Source organism: Phyllostomus hastatus, unplaced genomic scaffold (assembly GCF_019186645.2).
Source record: "Phyllostomus hastatus isolate PE091 unplaced genomic scaffold, TTU_PhHast_1.1 phas_contig_196, whole genome shotgun sequence".
In the NCBI taxonomy this organism is placed as follows: Eukaryota; Metazoa; Chordata; class Mammalia; order Chiroptera; family Phyllostomidae; genus Phyllostomus; species Phyllostomus hastatus.
The window spans coordinates 23,290,678-23,311,213 of record NW_025333709.1 but is presented as its reverse complement, the minus strand read 5'-3'; the positions used below and the strand labels follow the sequence as shown (position 1 = coordinate 23,311,213).

At 45.7% G+C, this 20,536-nt stretch overlaps 2 protein-coding genes and 1 long non-coding RNA gene across 3 annotated transcripts in view; 2 read left to right on the top strand and 1 right to left on the bottom strand.

Annotated features, from left to right (window-relative positions):
- The window catches only part of KLF3 (Kruppel like factor 3), a 33,853-nt gene extending 26,393 nt beyond the window's left edge, over positions 1–7,460 (bottom strand). Inside the window, exon 1 of the mRNA XM_045834707.1 lies at positions 7,159–7,460. The gene's annotated coding sequence lies outside the window, so the exon portion shown is untranslated. The remainder of the gene's footprint in view (positions 1–7,158) is intronic.
- LOC123815959 (translation initiation factor IF-2-like) lies at positions 4,192–8,831 on the top strand. The gene is made up of 3 exons (XM_045834685.1): positions 4,192–4,215; positions 7,202–7,467; positions 8,432–8,831. Exons 1-3 carry the CDS (start codon positions 4,192–4,194, stop codon positions 8,793–8,795), a joined length of 654 nt encoding a protein of 217 aa, XP_045690641.1. The 3' UTR covers positions 8,796–8,831.
- A 133-nt stretch (positions 8,832–8,964) lies between these two features.
- On the top strand, positions 8,965–12,086 carry LOC123815971. The gene is made up of 3 exons (XR_006785194.1): positions 8,965–9,994; positions 10,935–11,032; positions 11,157–12,086. It is a non-coding gene; the product is annotated as an uncharacterized LOC123815971 (long non-coding RNA).
- The last annotated feature ends 8,450 nt before the right edge of the window (positions 12,087–20,536 follow it).

The window sequence follows — 20,536 nt, the reverse complement described above, 5'->3', positions numbered from 1 at the left end:
AAGGTCTCTACCCTGTTTTATAGCCTAAAATAGAAGAAGAGAGAGAGAGACAGAGAGAGGAGCAGCAACTGCACGAGGAGGGAGGGAAGGTATGCTTAACAAAAAGAACAGTAGTTGTTTATTTTTTTAAGGGATACTCCCCTTGACCAAGGAAAGCCAGGAGATTCCTGTTGCTCCTTACAACCTTTATGACCGCCAATCTCTAGGTGCTGTTCTTTACGTGGACTGTGTCATTTAAAGCCCATGAAGTCGGTACTACCTTCCCATTTTACTGATGAGAACACTGGAACAGAGAGGCAAAGTGATCTGCCCAAGATCACACAGCTGCTAAATTCTAGAGCGGAGATCTGAACTCCAAGTAGTCCGACTTCAAGGCTGGTGGCCTTGGCACCCCGCTCTACTGCCCCCCCGACCCCGGGCCAGAGGACACCATCACACCACAAACAGCCACAGTGGGACAGCAGTTTCTGTGAGCATCCTGAGGAACCTGGGGACTCTGTATTTACAGTAGCTGCCGATTTCAGCCCCTCCTAGCCAGCCCCTGATGCCTACCCTCTCTCTCGGAGTGCATGCTTGGACACAAGATCAAAAGACATTCTGAAGGCCCCAAATTAGGCCATTATTCTTCCTAGCCAACACACCTGCAACTGGTCCATAAAACTGCTGAGAAAAATTGGCAGCTTGATTCAAGTAAATACGGAAATCCACATAATAACTGTACAAAGGTGGAAGGGTCAGGTCCTCATCCCCATTTTAGAAATGAGGAAATGGAGGAACAGAGGTGACGCGACGTGCCCCGATTTGCAGAGCTGGTTGGAGCTGCAGCCAAGAGCAAAAGGGCGTCTGCCTGCTGACCAGGGCTCTTTCTGTTCTGCTTCAGCCTGTGCTGCAGCCCGGCCTCTGCGAAGGAAAACCGTCCCACGCTAGGGTCCCTCCCTGGGACGGAGGGTGTGAGCCGGGGCAGTGCCACACGGGCCCATGCTAGGCAGGGCCAGGGGGAGGTTCCAGCGGGCAATTAAGATTTCAAAACGCCTTTTCAGGTTACAGCGCTCTGGACCAGCTCCATCCTGTGGCATAACTAAGAAGAATGACTGCACATAATTTGAGATTAGCTCTAATGAGTAGGTGCTCGGATGAATACTTCTGGGGTGAATAAATGAATGGATGTCAGTCTACACTTCTCACATGCGAGGATAAAATGAAGGGCAAGAGCCTCAGAATGACCTTCTTTCTACCAAGTGTCACACACGCAGAATTTGCCGGGGGGGGGGCAAGGAGGGGGTGCGAAAGGGGAGGCAGTGAAACGAGCGTGAAAAATCATCTTTTAAAACCCAAGCCATAAAATAAATGTGAAAACTTTCGGAGGCTCTGGAGAGAAATACTCCCTTGTTTGGAGAACTAAGCGGAACAGGAACTTGAACTGACTAATGTAAGTAGTTTTAGGGTGCAACACTTTGGAAGGTACCGGGGTGTAGCGTACAGGAGCAGATAAAGGAGTGGGTTTCAGTGATTAAGCTCAAAGAACAGGAGTTAGTAGAAAGAGGAGCATATAGGCCAAAGGAGAAAAACCCACACCTGATTCACAGGTTGTCCTCCAGGGTAGACGCGCTGACTGACCTCAGTGTCCATTTGATCTCCTAGGTCTAGATTTGGCCAAACTCCACTGATCTGGGTTGAGACTCACTCCAGGCCATCCCTGGAGAGCCTCAGGCCTGCCAGAGATTGTTAACCTTCTTGAGCCTGTCTCAGGCTCATCTGGGTTCTTCGGGGTCCTCCTGGAAGGGGGCAGCCTCAGGAAACACCCGCTTCATGGAAATGAGGGTAAGAGCCAGTCCTAGGGTTACCAGGGATACATTGGCTGAAGGGCCACTGAACTTGCTACATTGTGTCTCCAGCTCCCCTAATAATTAGATGGGGGAAATGATAATGTATTCCACCTGCCAACACAATGGAGTTTCAAACAGCTCCAGGAACCTGTTTTGCTAGAGAAAGAACTTTACTATTAAACACTCTGACTGAGGGATACAAAATATACTGATAGTTTTTTAAATGTTCCATTGAACTACGGTGACCTTCCAGAAAAAGCAGAGAGCCAGTTAAGATTTTTGCTTTGGAGGAAAACAGTCCTACTTCTGGTTCAGAAACGATCTCTCTAGCATGGTATCTCTTTCATTACAGCTAAATTTCAAGGAAGGGGTGGCTGGGGGGTGGGGGGAGGAGCAGGGCTACCACCCCCTTTGGACAACGCTCTCCCCTGTGGGGCAGACTGTGGTCTGGTTTCCTGCCTCCGGCTCTGCTTCGGACAGCAGACCCTGTCTGAGAAAAGCACAGACCTGGCTGGGAAATGAGAATGCCAAAACCCATTATAATCCTTCCCTTCCACCTCACTCCAAGCTGAATTTTGATTCGAGTATTTATTACATTATTAGCAAAGCAGGTAACCATTGTTTTATGACTCTAAGGGTTTTGGGTTTTTTTTTTTTTTTTGAGCTAGAACCAATGATAAATGAAGCACTTCAGAAAGAAAGCCAGTTTCCAGAACAGTGTGATTCCTAGCAGTGAAAGGAGGAGGGACGTCGTGTGTCTTTATCCATCTACCTACCTATCTATCCATCCTTGAACACGACTGAGTGTGAAAATAGAGTAAGAAATACCCCTTAAAGCTGTTCATTTTATAGCAAAAATGTTGCTTTGGAAACAGTAAGATGGCAAGTATCTAAAAGGGGGTGGAGATAAAATGTTATTGAATTAGGAATGATGACTTAAATGGTCAAGAGATCAAAACTATTGTTCCCATTTTTCTAACTATAATAGCTTTCAGACTGTTATCATTTTCACTATTGTTTAGCCTAGCATTTAGAAACTTGCAGACTTTTTTTTTTCTGATAGACTGTATGAGATCCTAATCATCTCTATTAAACACCTATCTCCCTCTTCTCACAAATGAGGAGGGAGAAAGGATTTGAGGTAAGCCAAATTTAAAAAAAACTCAGCCTACCAAATCTATCTGGATTGCTAACAACTTTGGAACTCAAACAAGACAAAAAACTTGCTTCAATTTGGCTTACTTACGAATTTTAGTTTAAAGGCCTCTTGTCCTAAAAGTCAGATTAATATTTCAAGTTTGCTTCCTCCAAAGAAGAAAAAAAAAAACCCTTACTGAAACTTTCCAAAACTCCCATCTTTTTTCAAAGGAAAGTTATCAGTAGTCTACTATTTGATCCTAGAGGTTTTCTTAATATCATATTGTGTATCTGTCCATAAAGAAAAAATGTGGTGGAACAGGATATTAAAACCAAATACTACTATCAATTTTTGGAAGGCCAGGGCCTCACTTGCTGCCTCAGCAACTCTTTGAATTAATTCCATTAGAGTACATTGTAAATAATTCCTTTAGATAAATAAGAACTTTAAAATAGAAACTTGCCAAAAGTTTTCTTTTCCAACCATTTCTATCAATCTTAGTCTCTGGAGAACCAAGAGAAAAATAATTTATTAAAGTAGGTTTTACATAGTTAACCCAGAAATTTGTTAACCCACAACTGATAGAATAACCCCCCCACAAAAAGGGGGGGCATTATGAAAAAGTTATTGTAAAACAATAAAAATAACAGCATTCTTCTTCTTGTTTTCAAAATACAAGATTAAAATTTTCCAAGCAATCATTAAATGAATTTTTTATCTTCAGCTCTCCTTTTGTTTGACCTTTTTATTCTAACTATTTTCAGTTTGGAAATCAGGTGTAGAAGACAGTAAAATCTTTGTCCTTAAAAAATTATCCTAGTGCTCAAGTTTTTGTCTTAAAAAAAAAAAAAAAAGAAACTGGGATTTTTCCCCCTAGTAGATCTTGTTTTGCTTTAACACTTTTTCTGAAGATTCCCTCCTTAACATAATAAGACTTTCAAGTCAGCCCAGGCTGCCAAGACGGCTGAGGTTCTCCATCCTAGGAAGCTCCCCATGCCTTGGGTGTCCCTGTTAAATAAATGCACAAGGACAGGACACACCTTTCAGACAACGCTAGGTCTTCTAAACTGTAAGGTGGCAATCCTGGTCCACAACCTACCATTTCGGGGCCAAATGCCCACCTCAAAACAAACACCCTGTGCACCTCAAAACAAAAACCAACCGCCCAAACAAAGCAACCTCCTTTAGACTTCCAGCCAGTACACACACAAATTTCTCAAAATCGCGATGGGCAATGATGAACTTGCAAAGGTAAAAAGTCTTCATTCACCCATAGAAACACACTGGAGCAAAGGGTGTGTGGAAAAAGGTTAACTGACTTCTCATTATGACATAACATGGGCGTCTTAAGCAACAGCAAGTGTGTAGAGACATGATAACCCCCTGGGTGGAGTTAGGGAATTTAGGGGCAGGGACCGAGGCCTGGTCCGGGCTACTGATCTACCAGAAAACAGCCTGAAACAGGAAAGAGCACACATATGCCACTTGGAATGTATGACGCAAACCCCAGCCTTGAAACAAAGAACAGGAAACAGCTCTGCTGGCTGTGCTGGAGAGAAAGCACAGAGAAACATTTAGCCGGCCCTCCCTGACCCTATATTCATGAGCAGCTGGAGTTTTTAAAGACAACAACAGGGGGGTGGAGGTGTTTGTTCTATGGGTGTGAATAATAACACCAGCTTTATACAAGGGACCTGCCCTATTTACAAATAGGAGCTTCCACATACAGTAAACATCGTAAGTGAACATGGGATTTTATCATATTCAAGCAGCAGAGACCTTCCTCATTAACAGCAGCCTCCCTACCGATTTCTTTTGTCTCTTCATCCCCCATCCCAGTGGCTGGTCTCCAGCCATGATCAAATTCTGGGTTAGGGGAATAATTATTGCTCAGCCTCAGAGCATCAGTAGGAAAATAAAGACAAAACACTGCGGTTAAGAATTCAGATTATTACTGGGTTATTCAACACAACTGAAAATTGGACCATTTTTAAGTGTCCCTTAGCCACAGAACTAAAGCTAAGACATGAGAGTGTGGGACAGCTAGAGTCACCTCAAATTTCCAGTCCTCTTTAACTGCATGATTATAAACATATTTGCACACAGCTACACATCCGTACACACACCTACAGAAATCCACCTTTCGAGAGTATGATCCTGCCCCTGACACTTAATTTAACATGCTAAAATGTTTCCTCTAGTTGTTTTTAAGGAAGTAGAATCCATGCATATTCCTTTTCTCATTATTTCTCTTAATTTTGTTAGGACTGTTAAACGCAGGTTTCCATTATCAGGGATTGAAGAATCTGTGTGTAGATATAACTCCAGGTTAAAAAAGAAAGAAAAGAAAGGAGAAGACATCACAGGGCCTATAGCAACCGGAAGATTGGATTTTAATTTAGAAACTTTGCAGTGAAAAAAAAAAAAAGATACCTTTCTCAAAGCTATTTTGCTGTTTCATATCTGACAAGATTTTGTGGTCTAAGCAGCTACTTTTCTTTGTTATTGTCACAGTAAAATTTTTAGACTTGCATTCCCCTTCTTGCAAGCCAAATGTTCCTTACAGACAGTATCTCTTCATTGAACTCACTAATAGTACATTAGGTTTTCTTCCTCCTAATGGTTCTGCAGCAAAGCCCACTGACTGTAGAAATTGAGATGTTTCTCTAGGGAGTTTAAATTAATCAAACATCTCATTTCAGGTTTCTGTTAACAGCCTAAGGTCAACTAACACACTCCATGTTTCAAGCCAGAAGAAACTTATTCCTCCACTCTTGTTTTAAAAAATACCCACTTGCAAAATTTTGCAGACGTTAATGCTATCAGATTGTTGCTTCCCTGGAAGTCTTCCCTCAGGTCAGGCAGATTACCATCCGGATGGACTTCTCTTAAAAATAAAATGCTCCTCAGACCCACACACAAAGCACTCACGAAAGGACATTACCACACTGCTCTGTGGGAAAACCTGTAATGAACAACTGCCCCATGCCTCGCTGGGTTTTTTTTATAATTACAGGTACTAGGTCTAAATAATTACAGACTCCTTCTCCTCTTGTAATACAATCAATATATCTCTTAAGGGTCTTGGTGATCTTAGTGGAAAAATACATTCTGAGTTAGTAAAAAATTCAGTGCAAAATATTTATTTGAGTGAAATACAAGAAGGTGAGCAATTACCAGTTTCCTTTCAACCTGACAGAAAAGATAGCCCCATTCACATGTTTTTTCTCCCACGTTGCTGTTCAATTTAAAGCAGAAAAGATTCTCCCTGTTATCTGCCAAAGAAGTGGCTATGACAATTCCTAGTATTATCTGCCATCTCCAGGAAAGCCACTCGGAATCAATCCCTCCGTCCCCGCCCGCCTCTGGTCCCTAACTGCGGGCAGCTGCCTAAAGCGGTCTCAGCCTCCAGCCAAGCTGCAATCCTTGCTCCAGGCACTGCGGCAGGTTCTCTCCGTGTCCCCGAGAAGGCCGCTCCAAATCCGGCCAGCCCTGGGGGATCCAGATACCCTGGCGGCTCCTGGGCTCCAGGACCGTGAATGGGATGCTGCCTCCAGTCCCAAATGCCCCAAGTTTCTTCCCAGAGGTACTAGGAGGCTGTTCCAAGTTTGCTTGGACGGGCGAGCAGCCGCGCGCCCCATCCGAGAAGGGGGGCGGTGGGGGGCGCGGGCAGAGGGCGGAGAGGGGGAGGGCGCGGGAGAGGAGGGTGGGGGACCCGGAGGGGGAGGAGCAGGAGCGCGGCCTCGACGCTACCTTTCTCCAAACAACGTTGCCACACGCGGAGAGCACTGAGATTTTGGGGGCTTTGGAGAGAATCGCGAAGGAGCGGGCGGGCGGCGGCCGGCGGCCGGGCGACCACACAGGTGAGCCCCCGCCCGCGCCCTCGCCGAGGCCGCGGCGGGCGCCGCCAGCCTCGCCCCCCCCCACACCCCCGGATCCGCACGGTGGCTCCCCCCAATCCCACACTTTCAACCGCTGAACCCGGGGGCTTCCTCCCCCTAGCCTCCCTCTCCGCCGCCACCCCTGGCTGCAAAGAGCTGTTGCACTTTCCCAAGCCCACAAGGCACCCCCACCCCCACGCTGCACCCCAACCCATTCAAGGAGCAACCCCCACAAAAAATGAAAAGTGGACAAGCCAAAGAGGGGGGCCGCGGGAGTCGGGCGAGAAGGAATGGTGAGGGAGAGGGGACTTACTTTTCGAGGAGCGGTGCTGAGCGCTGCAGACGAGAAATAAAAGGCCTGGCCCCGGGCTGCCTCGAACCCCGCGAACGCAGTAGTGTCAGCGCTCCAGTCCGGGCGCCGGCGGCGGCGGCGGTCGCAGGGGACGGGGACGGAGACGGGCGCGCGTGCTGCGGACGCTCGCCCTGCGCTCCGGCTCGGGCCCCGGCTGCGCGCTGCTCCGCGCGGCTTCGCTCCTGGCTCCCCTCTGGCTCCTGGCACCAACTCTGGGCAGTCACATGACGCCGGCGCCGCTCGCTCTGCGAGCCTCCCGGGGCTGGCGGGGTAAGTAGAGGCTGGGACCCAGGGTGGGAGGGTCAGGGAGGGGAGATGGGGCCGCGGCGGCCGCCCGGGCTGGGCGGGTCCCCACCCACTTGGGTGGAGGCAGCCGCCGGAGGGGTCGACCGAGTCACTCGCGCAAACACGCACCCCGCCCTGCGCCCTTCCCCCGCCACCCCCGCCTCCCGCGCCGCCTCCGCCCCGCCCCGCCCAGTCACCCGGGGACGGCCTGACAGACACTCATTATTCCCCCGGAGCTGGGCGCCGCCCCGCCGGCCGAACCTGTCCCGCGAGGCGCGGCGCGGCCGTGGGGCTGGGCGGGCCCGGCGCGGCCCCCGCCCTCTGGCCCCCGCCCGGCCCGGGGCGCCCGGCACGGCACCCCCTCCCTGCGCCCTCCGCCCGGGAGCCCGCGCCCCGCCCGCCCCCGGCCCCGCCGCCGCGCCGCCGCCCGAGCCCGGGGGGGAAGGAAGGGCGGCGCTGCCCGCTCCGGGCGTCACAGGGCTGCAGCCCGCTGCGCCGCTTCCAAAACACACAGCCGGGCTCGCGGGCGAGCCGAGGCGGGGCGGGGGTGGGGAGAGGGGACCGGGGCCGGCCGGGGCCATCAATCAGCCGGCACCAGCGGGGAGGGCGGCCCTGGGCGCGGCGGGAAGGGCTGGGCCCCGCAGCCAGCGCGGCCCCTCCTGCACCCAGTGCATAGAACTCTTAAAGAAAAAGCAGGAAAAAGCACGGGTGGCGAAGGGGCGAGTGGACCTGGGCAGATTCGGGAAAGAAGGAGCAGCGGGGAAAGGGAGGGCACTTGGGGTGACTGAAACCCTAAAGAGGTCCCGAGTTTCCAAGGTCATTCCACTTTCTGTGAGCAAGCTTCTTTGTCCCCGGGGCGCGGGGTCCCCTTCGTCGCCTGCCCCCGCCCCCCACCCCCCGAGGGATGGCCTGAGTGGCGCACCCCGCTTCCCCGGATTTTTCTTTGAAGGCCCGAGACCCCCGAAGCAAACTTCCCACGGGCCTGGCCTGCCACTGGAGCGAGAAGGCGGCCGGTAGCAGCGGCGTTTGCTCAGCCGGGCATGCCTGAAAACTTGGCAAACTTCGGTCCGGATCCTCCCGCCCGGAGGGAGAACTCCGGACGATCTGAGGGTTCTGTCCTGCGGCCTTTCGTTTCTCGCCGCTTCCCTGGGACCGAGCGCAAGGGCGCGCGATGGCCACAGGGCGATGGCCTTCCCAGCGCTCCGCGCCGGGCGGCGGAAACCCGCGTTCGGGCCAAGCCAGGCCCTGTGGAGGACTTTGTATATAGCGTGGCACCCGAGTTCAATGCTTTTAGAGTTTTTGAACAGGATTAATGTAATAATGCAATAAAAAAAAGAACAAAAGACAAATTGGTTCAATTGTTTTAGTCCTGTGCAATGTTTAAAAACGCCCCTGCTTCAGTCTATGGCTTGTTATTGCTTCAAGATGTTTTAAAGGCCCTTTAAGCTCACCATTCTCACTTTGATGCTCCATCCAGGCGTGGGACTACTTAAAACATAGAGATAGAGTATATTCGGAACCTCATCATGTAGCTTATACAGTGACATAAAATTACTACGGGTAACCTCAAGTAATAGAATTGCAGATTGTACAAAAGGCACATGAAAGACCACATGGAGAACACCCAGAACTGACACTGGTTCATGTGCTATCCTGCTGTCTCTCAAGATTAATCTTTAAATGTGAAGACATGAGGGTTTGGTTTTTTTTTTTTTTTAACGAATAAAATACAAATGCAAGGAGGGGGGGTTGAATTCGTGTCAATTACTAATTGCAGTTCATTGATCGCTGATTTCTTTAAATGTCTGATCGGAGGTCTTACATTTGTATTAGCTGGAAAACTTTTGTTAGCTGGAATCTAACTTTTGACTGCTGGAATCGCTTCGCATTTTGGTGCCTGCCTCACCGTAGGGGCTCAAAAAATACAGGCTTTGCTCAAGGGACAGAAGGATAGAAACCTGAAGCACAGAAGCCATGTTTTCTACGTGGTTCCTGTGGGTGTGGATCCAAAGGAGAAGCTTGAAATGGGTCTGTCTGAGAAAAGTGGCAGTGGTTTTGGCATGAAGGAAGCGGAGGAGGAGGAGGAGGAGAAAAGTCATGCAAAAGGTGAATTAACGAACACAGTTGTGTTCAGGGCCCTGTGGGAGGCTGCTCAAACAACTTGTACAGAAACGAAGCCATCCAGGGAAGGGTACCCACAGTGCCCATCCAGAGCCGCCCGAAGTCGCCCTGGCCTCCTCCCCTCTCTGAGCAGTCACAGCCCTGTTATGCCCGGAGTCTTGGACCTCCTCTGTCACTGCCCACTCCTCGGCTGCTGTCCTGGTCCAGCCTGTTGCCACAGTGACTTCTTGGTCATCCTGTTTGTAGCATGGCTGAAGTGTGGGAATCGGAGCAAAGGAACAAGAATACCTTCTCTAAAATGCAAACTGAGCACATCAATCCCTTTCATGACTTCCCTCCAGACAGAGCCAAGGAGTGTACCACTGAGCTGACCTGGCCTTGTCCTGTCGTGGTAGGTTCCTCTCTCCCTGTTCTCCCCGCCCACTCTTCTCCAGCAACACCGAGCTTTCCTTTGCTTTTTCCAACTCTCTCTTCCCACCTCTGACCCTTCGCTCATGCTCATTTTTCTAGGTGGGCTAGCCTTGCCTTCTCCCCCAACTCCTGACTGCCACCCTCATTTCCCTAAATTCTATTCATCGTTGAAATGCTGTGTGAAATGATATTTTCAACAAAATATAGCTTCTTTTATTACCATCCCTCACCTCACCTTTGGATGATTAGAGGCTCTCCTTCTCGGTATTCTGATGGCTCCCATGGTTCACCTCTTGTACCATTATTGATTTTTTTCTTGTAACTGGCTACTACTCTCTATGGCACTGAAATATAAACTCTGTGCATGGCCCTTGTCTTTTCAGCCATATTGTATTCCCATGACCCAGGTGTTCAGTGAATATTGGTAAAATAAACAAATGCGAGCTGTGAATTGAGGAGAAGTCATTCACATCTAAAAAGAAGAGAGGAAGCTTCAGGGTGGCAAGCGACCATGAGCTAGACCTTTGAAATGGTGAAGAGGAGGGAAGAGGGAGCTCCCCTCACTGAAGGTTTTTAAGCGGTAGAATGCGATGGTGAAAGGGGCACCTAGGTCTCCTTTTTATCCGTGACACTCACACAGTGCCTGGCGCATGTGCAGTGTGTGGTAAATCCTGGGTAAATGAAATATCTCCAGCTTGGTCTTTGTAACTGCTCTGCTCCTGCTCTTCGAGGACAGGAGGCTGGTCTGGTTGAGGTTTGGGGCAGCAGATGCTCAGGAAAGGACACCCCTGCCAACCAGTCTCTGCAGTTCCAGTCCCTTCTGCCCCGACTGGGAGGAGAGTAGATATGTGACAGAGTTGTGGCTAGTGGGACCTGAAGGGAAGTTTGCTGGGACTTATGGGAAATACTTTTCTTCCCAGTGAAAGGAAACTCATAAAGATAACCCCCCGGACCTGCTTTGAAGTTATGTGAGGATGTGGTGCTTGAAGCGTCGGCGGCCATCTTGCAGTCATCAGAGGTAAGCAAGGTTTCGCATTTCCACATGGATAGCTCTTTTTTCATCATTAGTTTTTAGCTCAACTATTACCTCTTCAGGGATGACTTCCTTGACTGCGCAATCTAAAATATCCCTCCCCTTGCAGTGCTCTCGGTGATCTGTCTCACTTCAACAGCGTTTGGACAGAAGAGACCCAGGAACCCGCCTTTCACCAGCCTCTGAGCCCTCTCCAGCCTCTTCTCAAGTCTCCTCTTTGATAACCATTTCAGCCACCTTGGGCCTCTAAGACCAGCCAACACCTTTGTGTGTGTGTGGCGGGGGGCGGGGGGGGGGACTTAATTCCTTATTGCTGAGCAACCACGAGCTCCCAAATTTGTTAGAATTATTCCGCTAAGGTGAAGGCCACCATCAACTGCCTGATCACTCTGCACCTGCGGGCCTCCTACCTCTGCCTGGGCTTCTGTTTTGACTGAGACAGTGTGGCTCTGGAGGGTGTGGGTCCCTTCTTCACCAAGCTGGCAGAGGAGCAGAGGCAGGGCACCCAGTGTCTCTTGAGGGTGCAAAACCAGTGCAGCAGCCGCGCCCTCTTCTAGGATTTGCAGAAACCTCCCAAGGCTAGTGAGGCAATAAATAAAGCACAGGATGCCAGGGATTCTGCCACAGTGCTGGAGAGCCTGGACCAGGCCCTTTGGGATCTGCAGGCCCTGGGGTCTACCTGCACAGACCCTCACCTCTGTGACTTCCTGGAGAACCACTTCCTGAAGAGCAGGTGAAACCCATCAGGAAGATGGGCGACCACCTGACTACTGTCAGCAGTCTGGCCCGTCCCAGGCTGGGCTGGGTGAGTAACTCTTCCAAAAGCTCACCTGCAAGGCCAGCTAGTAGCCTTTGGAACCCAGAGGCCTTTGAGGGCCCCCCTGCACCCCCCTGGTGTCTGACTTCTGCCTGGAGCCTTTCCCTGTGACCACTAGGCCGGCTTTTAACCACCCAGAGCCCTTTCCCATGCCTTGGACCAAATGGAAACAATAAAGCTTTTTGCAGGAGAAAAAATAAATAAAAATAAAATATTTCTCCCTTCCCCATTCAATGTCTAGTCATCTTTGCTCATTTTTTTTGTCACCCTTTCCCCTCAACTGAAACCTGTGCTCTGTGACAGCGGGAATATTGTCTTCTTCATCCCTGTTTCCCGAGCTCCTTGAGTAGTGCCTGGCGAATCCAAGGTGTTCCAAAAACACTTGTTGATCAGTGGGCAACAGCTAAACAATAACACTGTGTTGAGGCTGACACAAGGCCTAGGAGACACAAACCACTACAAACCCTTATTTTCTCTTTTGTGGCTTATATCACAGTTTTGTTTTAGGCCGTCTCTTTCTGATGTACAACACATAGCATATTCTTGACGCCCCTTCTTCCTCCTGCACTCTCTTTTGGGCTTTTCTTTTCCTTCCCCAGGAATGTGTCTCCTCCTCTGTGATCATGGACAAAGAAGTTATGAAAGCAGAAAAGTGTCATGTGCTTGTGAAGTATGAGCCACACAGGTACATTTACCTTAAAGAAAAAACAAAGCCATATGATTTTATTTTCTTCCAGTTTTAGTGAGATATCGTCGACCTATAATGTATGCAAGTTTAAGGTGCGCAACATGATGATTAGGTACATGTATATATGGCAGTAAGGTTAGTTAACATCGCCACCCCCTTATATAATTACCATTTTTTGTGCGTGGCTATAATATTTACAGTCTACTCCAGGGCTGTCAAATTCGTTTTCCCTGGGGGCCGCATCAGCCCTGAGGCTGCCTTCAAAGGGCCGAATGTAATTTTAGGACGGTATACATGTAACTACTTCTTTTTTTTTTTAGAAAAAAATATACTTTTTTTAAGATTTTATTTATTTTATTTTTAGAGAGGGAAGGGAGGGAGATAGAGAGAGAGAGAGAGAAACATCAGTGTGTGGTTGCTGGGGGTTATGGCCTGCAACCCAGGCATGTACCCTGGCTGGGAACCGAACCTGTGACACTTTGGGTCACAGCCCGTGCTCAATCCACATAACTACTTCTTAACAGTTAAGTGAGAGCTCGGCACTGCCTCTGGTAGAAACAAGGTGCCGGGCAGGATAAAACAAGGTGAAGGCCTGGATTTGGTCTGCGGGCCTTGTGTTTGCCACCTGTGATCTACTCTCTTAACAGCTCTCAAGTATCTAATGCAGTACTATTAATTGTATCTACCGTCCTGTACATTAGATACCAGACCTTACTCATCATACAGCTGGAAGCTTGTGCTCTTGACCAACACCTCCCCACTTCCCTCCCCAACCGCCCCCTCCCCCCCACTGGGCAACCACCATTCTACTCTGTTTCTATGAGTTTGGTTCTTTAGATTTCACAGATAAGGAGATCGTACAGTACTTGTCTTTCTCCGTCTTACTTGTTTGACGTAACACAATGCCCTTCAAGTCCATACATGCTGTTGCAAAAGGCAGATTTCCTTTTGTAATGGCTGAATAATATTCATATATGTTAAATTTTCTTTGCCTGTTCATTCACTGATGGTCACTCAGGCTGTCTCCATGTCTTGGCTATTGTCCACACTGCTGTAATGGACATGGGGCTGCAGGTGCCTCTTTGAGACAGAGATTTCATTTTCTTTGGATATACACGCAGCAGTGGGATTGCTGGGTCATGTGGTAGATCTATTTTTAATTTTCTTAGGAACTTTTATACTGTTTTGCATAGTGACTACCAACTTAAATTCCCATCAACAGTGCAACAGGGTTTTCTTTTCTCTACGTCATCGCCAACTCTTGTCTCTTGCCTTTTTAAATAATAGCCATTCTAACAGGTATGAAGGGTATGAAGTGATATCTCATGTGGTTTTGATTTGCATTGCCCTGATTGTTAGTGATGTTGAACATCTTCATACACCTTTCAGCTTTTGGATGTCTTCTTTGTATTCAAGCCCTTTGCCAAATCTTAAGTTGGATGTTTTTTGTTTTTGTTTTGTTTTTGCTATTGAACTGTATGAGTTTCTTTTATATTTTGGATATGAACTCCTTATCAGATAGATAGTTTGCAAATATTTTCTTCCATTTTGTAGGTTGCCTTTTTATTTTGCTGATTATTTCTTTTCCTGTGCAAAGTCTTTTAGTTTGATGTAGTTCCACTTGTTTTTGTTGCTTGTGCTTTCGGTGTCATATCCAAATATTGTTGCCAAGACCAACATCAAGGAGCTTTCCCCCTGTGTTTTCTTTTGGTAGTTTTACAGCTCTAGGCCTTACATTTAAATCTTTCATCCATTTCAAGTTAATTTGTGTGAGTGATGTAAGATAGGGGTCTGATTTCATTCTTTTTCATGTGAATATCCAGTTTTCCCAACATCATTTTTATTAAAGATACTATCTTTTCCCCACTGAGTATTCTTGGCTATTTTATTAAATACTAGTTGAGTTTATATGTGTGGGTTTATTTCTGGGCTTTCAGTTCTGTTCCATTGGTCTATATGTCTGTTTTATGCCAATACCATACTCTTTTGATTGCTATGGCTTTGTAATATAGTTTGAAATCAACAAGTGTGATGCCTCCAACTTTGTTCCTTCTCAGAATTGCAAAGCCATATGATTGGAAGTAAAATTAGAAATGCTAGACTAAGTGCCATTCACCTTGAAAGCATTACAAAGGACTCAGAGATTCTCTTCAGCGTTTTTACATTTCCATATATTATCCATCCTCCATCTATCCATTTGTCCATCCAGTTTAGGATTGCCAGGAAAGATTAAGGTTGAGTTAGGTGACCAAGAGTTACAATAAAGGTCAAACTGGATGTATGACTGGTCTTTCCTGCCCCCTAGCCTCTCAGGAGCTCTCAGAATTTCTAGTACAATTTCTAGTGCACTAGATGAACAACTGTAATTGTCCTGGATTGTGTTTGACGGAACAATGCAGTTTAAGGACAGTGGTACAAAAAGAGTTGAAATGTTGGATCTTGGAATTTAACTTGGAGACCTGAAACAGGAGGCTCTAGAGATCTAGCCAGGAACAGCAAACTGGACGTTTCAAACAGGCTGAAGAGCTGGCATGTTGGGACTAATGTAGTAAACGACCTGGAAGGGGAGGAGGTAAGCAGTCAGAGAGCGGGTTCCACATGTGAGCTCAACATTTAAAGATGATGCAGCCTTGGGGATAGCACAGTTTGGGGTGTGCCCGTGGGAGAATGAAACTACAGGGGGGTGGTGAAGATCCTTGAAGATGAGGAGATGAAGGAAAAGAATGACTGAAATATTGAATGTGGTCCCCTGTGGATCCTGAAATTACTCAGAGTTGTGGCCGGCCTTGAGGTCAAGAGGAAGACTGAGGCTCTCAGGCCACATCTTCATTTCGTAAGAGAAAGTCTCCAAAAAACTGATGATGACAGCAACTGGGAGAGAATGGGCAGATACAGCTTTCTTTTTCTATGGTTAAATCTGATTTTCTCGGGGCGTGATTATTCAAGTTAAAAATAATCACTTGTATTTGGTTGCTTATTGGTTCTTTTACTAGGGAAATATGTCAGTAGTTATATTTCCTACTTTTCATTGCAAATATACCATTTCTGCTTCAGTGAGAGTTCAAATCAGCTTTTGGGGTCTTGTCAGGGATCTTAAACATTATAATATTTTCCCAAAGGGAAATAAATTGTAATTTTTAAATCAATGACATATACATATAAAGATGGAGAATGAAACTTATTGCTAAATTGAGGACTACCTAGATTTCTCCTGTGCTGGGTGGCAGAGTAGAGAATGGGAGACCCACAGAGTAAGGTAAACTACTCACCACTTTTCAGTTTGTTTTGGAATGAGGCTAACTTATATTTTCAACCCTCTCCTCTGTGTTACAGAAAAGTTATTGGCATTTAAATCCTGGATTTAATGTAAATGTTCAGTAAATGTTGATTGAACATTTACCATAGATCTGGGGTGGGTGTAGAAGTGCAAGAAATATGTGTCATGTGATCCTTACATTCAAAGAACTTGAGAGGAGATATATATATATATATATATATATATTATAATTGCCTAATTAATTATTGCACAATGCAGAATATAATGAGTAAAATTTAGGAAAGGGCTCTGGTATGGGAGTTAAAGGAATTGAAAAAGGTAAATTGATTCATTTGAAAACTATGGGTATTCTTGGGCGGTTTGGTCCTTGTCTTCAAGGACCTTACTGTTTTGCAAAAGAAGTCACATCAGATCAGGAAAACCAAAGTCTTCACGGAGAGAGGTGATACCAGTGCTAGCACTTCACTGTTAGAGCGAGAGAGGGCTCTATGCCACATTTTGGGATCTGGAAAGGGAACAGGGCAAGGGGTCCTGCGGGGACATGAACCTCTCGGGAGGTGGGAGGTGAGGCAGGCCAGGTCAGCTGCGGCTGTGTTGTGGAGCTGCTGGTGAGATGCGAATTTTCCCAGCAGATATTGGGAAACCATGGAAGGTTTCTGAACAAGTCAGTTGCATGACAGTGTATGAAATGACATGAAACATAACCCTAATATAAAGCTCCAGCAGTGCAGTACAGGAGGCAGTAACTATGGTCCAGATAAATACGTGTATACTAGATGTGTATATACTCGCATCATCTCTCTCTCTCACCCTGTACACACACACTCGCTTAAACACTACACATACCCCAGCTCAGTAACTGAGCCAGCAAAGGAACAGTGTGTGACTTATGCTCTAGGGAAGTGGCCTTGCCGCCTTCCTTTTTCTGCTCATTCCAAGTGTGTCTCAGGTCTGCACCCCAAACCCTGGTCTTTGAGGAGCCTCCCTCCCTCTGTGTCAAAGCTCAGTTGCACAGGTTTCCCTGGTACTTGCCTGGGAAGAGGTCTTCGGCCTCTTTCATTCCTTAGCTTCCTGACCTGGCAAGTCAGTCCACACTCACAAATGCTTTAGAACTTCTGCTAATATGTCATTCACAAAGAAAAAAAAAAAAAAAGCATGTGGTTGGATCATCTGAACAGTACAGTTATTCATTGCTCTTATAATTCAAAAAGACTTGCTAACATCAGACAATGTTAAAATCACAATAATGGTTGTACCATAGTGATGGGAGTGAGGGTGACATTTTTTCTTTGCCTTTCAACATGCTTCTGTTTTCCTTTTTCTTGAATGAGTTTATATTACTTTTGTAATAAGAAAGAAATGTGCTTTTAAAACCATCTAAGAAATAAATGTACACACCGTGGATAATTAAATGTGGGACCTCAAGCACAGTTTTGCAAGGTGGTCCCTTTCGAAAGCACCCTGGACTCGGAGGTGTAGCTCTATACTTGTGAGTTTGGAAGGGGGTCAAGGTGGGAAGGGAGGGGCTCTGGGAGGGGAGGGAGGTGGGAGAGGGCAACACCCTCCTTTAGTGACTCTTTGGCTTTTTCACTGCTGCCTGAGCAGCTGGATCTGTGCAGGGTCTTGGAACTGGAATTCTTCCTCAAAACAATGTGTGTTTACTTTAAAAACCCTCCAAGGGGAGAAAAGTTCAAAAAAAAAAAAAAAACACCACGCCAACAGAAAAACCAGTAAACTGGACTGAATAGAGCCGAAGTTCCTATTTCTCAAGAGATAGAAATAATACTTCCTGGAGCACAAGGTCCACTCACCCTCTTCCCGCGGTCTTTCGCCAGGATCTGTTGATTCAACGGGAAGCAGAAGCGTCAGCACTGGTGCTGGGTATGAACACAGTGGGAGATCACCTTCAGCCTCCTGAAAGCGACAATAATACGGGGTGGGGGCTGCCACGTGTCAACTAGTGGGGTTCCAGCTTGTCGCATGTTTCTTTCTAAGCTACATGTTTGTCTGTTATTGTTCTTAAGGTTTTCTGGGTAACTATAAGCAACAGACCTTGTTAGTTCCTCTTGAGATTGCCCACTACTCCCCACCCTTATTTCTCACCTCCCAGCATCCTGTTTGTCTCCCTGCCTCTGGCCCCCGCCCCATCCCCACCCCCACTCAGCCACCAGTTCCTTCAGCCATGTGTTTCTTCCCTCGCTTAGTTCATGTTACATTTCTATTTTGTGTAAGTGTTGTCACACCAAAGGAGGCATGCTGCATATTAAGTTTTATGTATTGATTTGTGCTTTCTTGTCTTGTTAATTCCTCCAAATTATGTATATTCCAATGTTTGTCCCCCACTTCACTTTTCTTGAAGACACTGTATTTCCAGGAGCTGTTAAAGGAAAATATGGGGAACTTTGGACCATGTACAGGACTTTTTTGGTGATTTTTGCCTATTTAACGTTACTCTGTTATGATTGCAACAATATCTACAACGTATATTGTGTTTATGCTCACATCATTATAATCTTTATTATATTTTAAAGAATATTTTAGCCCATCAATTTTATATGGACTGTTTAGACTTACATTTCAATTTTGTTCACTATTGTAGCAAATGGTTCTATTAGTTATTAAGCATTGTGGCATCTCTTTAAGAGATTTAGTAGGCTTATGAGAAATACTTTTTAAAACTCTACAACACTATAATAAAAGAAATTATTACCGCTGAATACATACTTCTGCCTAGTAGTCATGATATCTTCATAGGAGAAAAAAATTCATTTTCTAAAAGAAGAAGCAAAACACTTTCAAAACTCATTAAATGTAACTTTTGCTACATGACCGGCCATTTATCTAATCAGTTTCCTTTCTGTGCCAAAGGTAAGAAAAATGAAGATGCAAAAGAAGCAGAATCCTACACTTGTTTATCTTTCTACTTTGTGGATGTCTGAAAAGTGAGAGTTTCTCTCCTTTTCCATAAGTTTGTTTATTTGACAAATTTTTCAAATACAATTCACTGTCACTTGGTGCTGTGAAGATGCAAGCGTCTTAAAGTTCCCAAGGTTCAGGAAGAGACAGGAAAAGTCTTTCAAAAAATGTTTTTAATTGAATTTATTGGGGTGATATTGGCTAATAAAGTTATATGGGTTTCAAGTATACAGTTCTATCGCGTATCAACTGTGTGTTATATTGTGTGTTCATCACCCAAAGTCGAGTCTCCTTCTGTCACCATGTACCCCCGCTTCACCCTCTTCTACCTCTCCCGCCCCTTTTCCCTCTGGTTGTCACCACACTGTTGTCTGTGTCTGTGAGGCTTATTTCCCGCCTTAACCTGTTATGACCGTGTCCCCAGAGAGATACTCCTGGTAGAATCTTAGTTCTCTTTCCCTCACCAAATATCAAATATTTCGCGGTATACCCTGTTCTGTTGCATTTGGAAGTACCTTCCTCAAGTCCAGCCCTCAGAACTTTGTGGTTGTGATTAGGTGGTAGTGCTGCCAAAGGAGTAGTGCCATTTGGATGACAAAGTTTGCCTTAATATAGTTCCCTTTACTCTCTTCTGTTCTTGAAGCAAAAGTACATTTCGATCCTTAAAAAAAAAAACAAAACCTTGGTTAATTTAATCTAGAATGCTTGGTGTCGATGGCCCGACAAAGCTGCACTATCTGGTTCAGACAGTGACGGCTGTGTCAGATGCCCCTCATCGAGCTGTTGATTGTATTACTTCAGTTCCAGATAACGATCTTTCTATTCTATAGTCTTCAGAAACTAGGGAAGGAAAGCAAAGTTTGTTTGGTTCACTTGAAAGAAAACCTCACTTGTATCACTGGGGTTTTTTTCTTTTTAAGTGTATAATTCACATAATATTTTTGAATTTAAAAAAGAAATCTTCTAATAAATTTTTAAAATTTGTTTTTATACACTAGAATTACCTCCTCTCTCAGCCCCCAGTACAATTTATATTTCTACTTAGCTTGAACTCCAGCAGTTGTTTGTAAGTACTTTATGGTAAGGGCTTTATATTTTTACAGTTCCTGATATGACTCTTTATAGATAACAGAGTTTTCTATTATTCCAACAACTAATTTCCATGACCATGTAAATGACTTTTTACTATTATTATTTTTAGAATTTTAAAAAAGATTTTATTTATTTATTTATTTTTTTAGAGAGAGAAGGGAGGGAGAAAGAGAGAGAGAGAAATATCAATGTGCGGTTGCTGGGGGCTGTGGCCTGCAACCCAGGCATGTGCCCTGACTGGGAATGGAACCTGTGACACTTTGGTTCTCAGCCTGCGCTCGATCCACTGAGCTACACCAGCCAGGGCTGTAAATGACTTTTAAATTTGATTTTATGTATGAAAGGATGCCTTACTTTGATTTATATAGTATTGATTTGTTTTTTAATATTTTATACTTTATTGCATATCGCTTGCTTTAGTATCTCTGAGTTATATACCTGAAAATATAAGCTTTATTTAAAGTACTGTTATTAGAGTGTAATTTCCCAAGGAAAATATTATAATCAAATATTGTATTTAAAATATTATAATTAAAATTTCCATTCAAAATGCCATCTTACCTACTTAAAAATGGAAAGTTAGACTGGGGATTAAATGAGGAATGCTTACTGAAATAATCAAAGGTGGTGACATCTATGCTTATGTGTGAGGTTAGGACCCTGCCTCTCCAATTATCTTCATCATTATTGCTTGGATCC

What these genes read in the sequence shown, in the direction of transcription:
- LOC123815959 (XM_045834685.1), top strand. Translation starts at nt 4,192, where the DNA reads ATGGGCAATGATGAACTTGCAAAG. An exon ending in GCAATGATGAACTTGCAAAG is followed by an intron (nt 4,216 to 7,201) that starts GTAAAAAGTCTT and finishes GAGAAATAAAAG; the next exon opens with GCCTGGCCCCGGGCTGCCTC. An exon ending in AGCCTCCCGGGGCTGGCGGG is followed by an intron (nt 7,468 to 8,431) that starts GTAAGTAGAGGC and finishes TTTTCTTTGAAG; the next exon opens with GCCCGAGACCCCCGAAGCAA.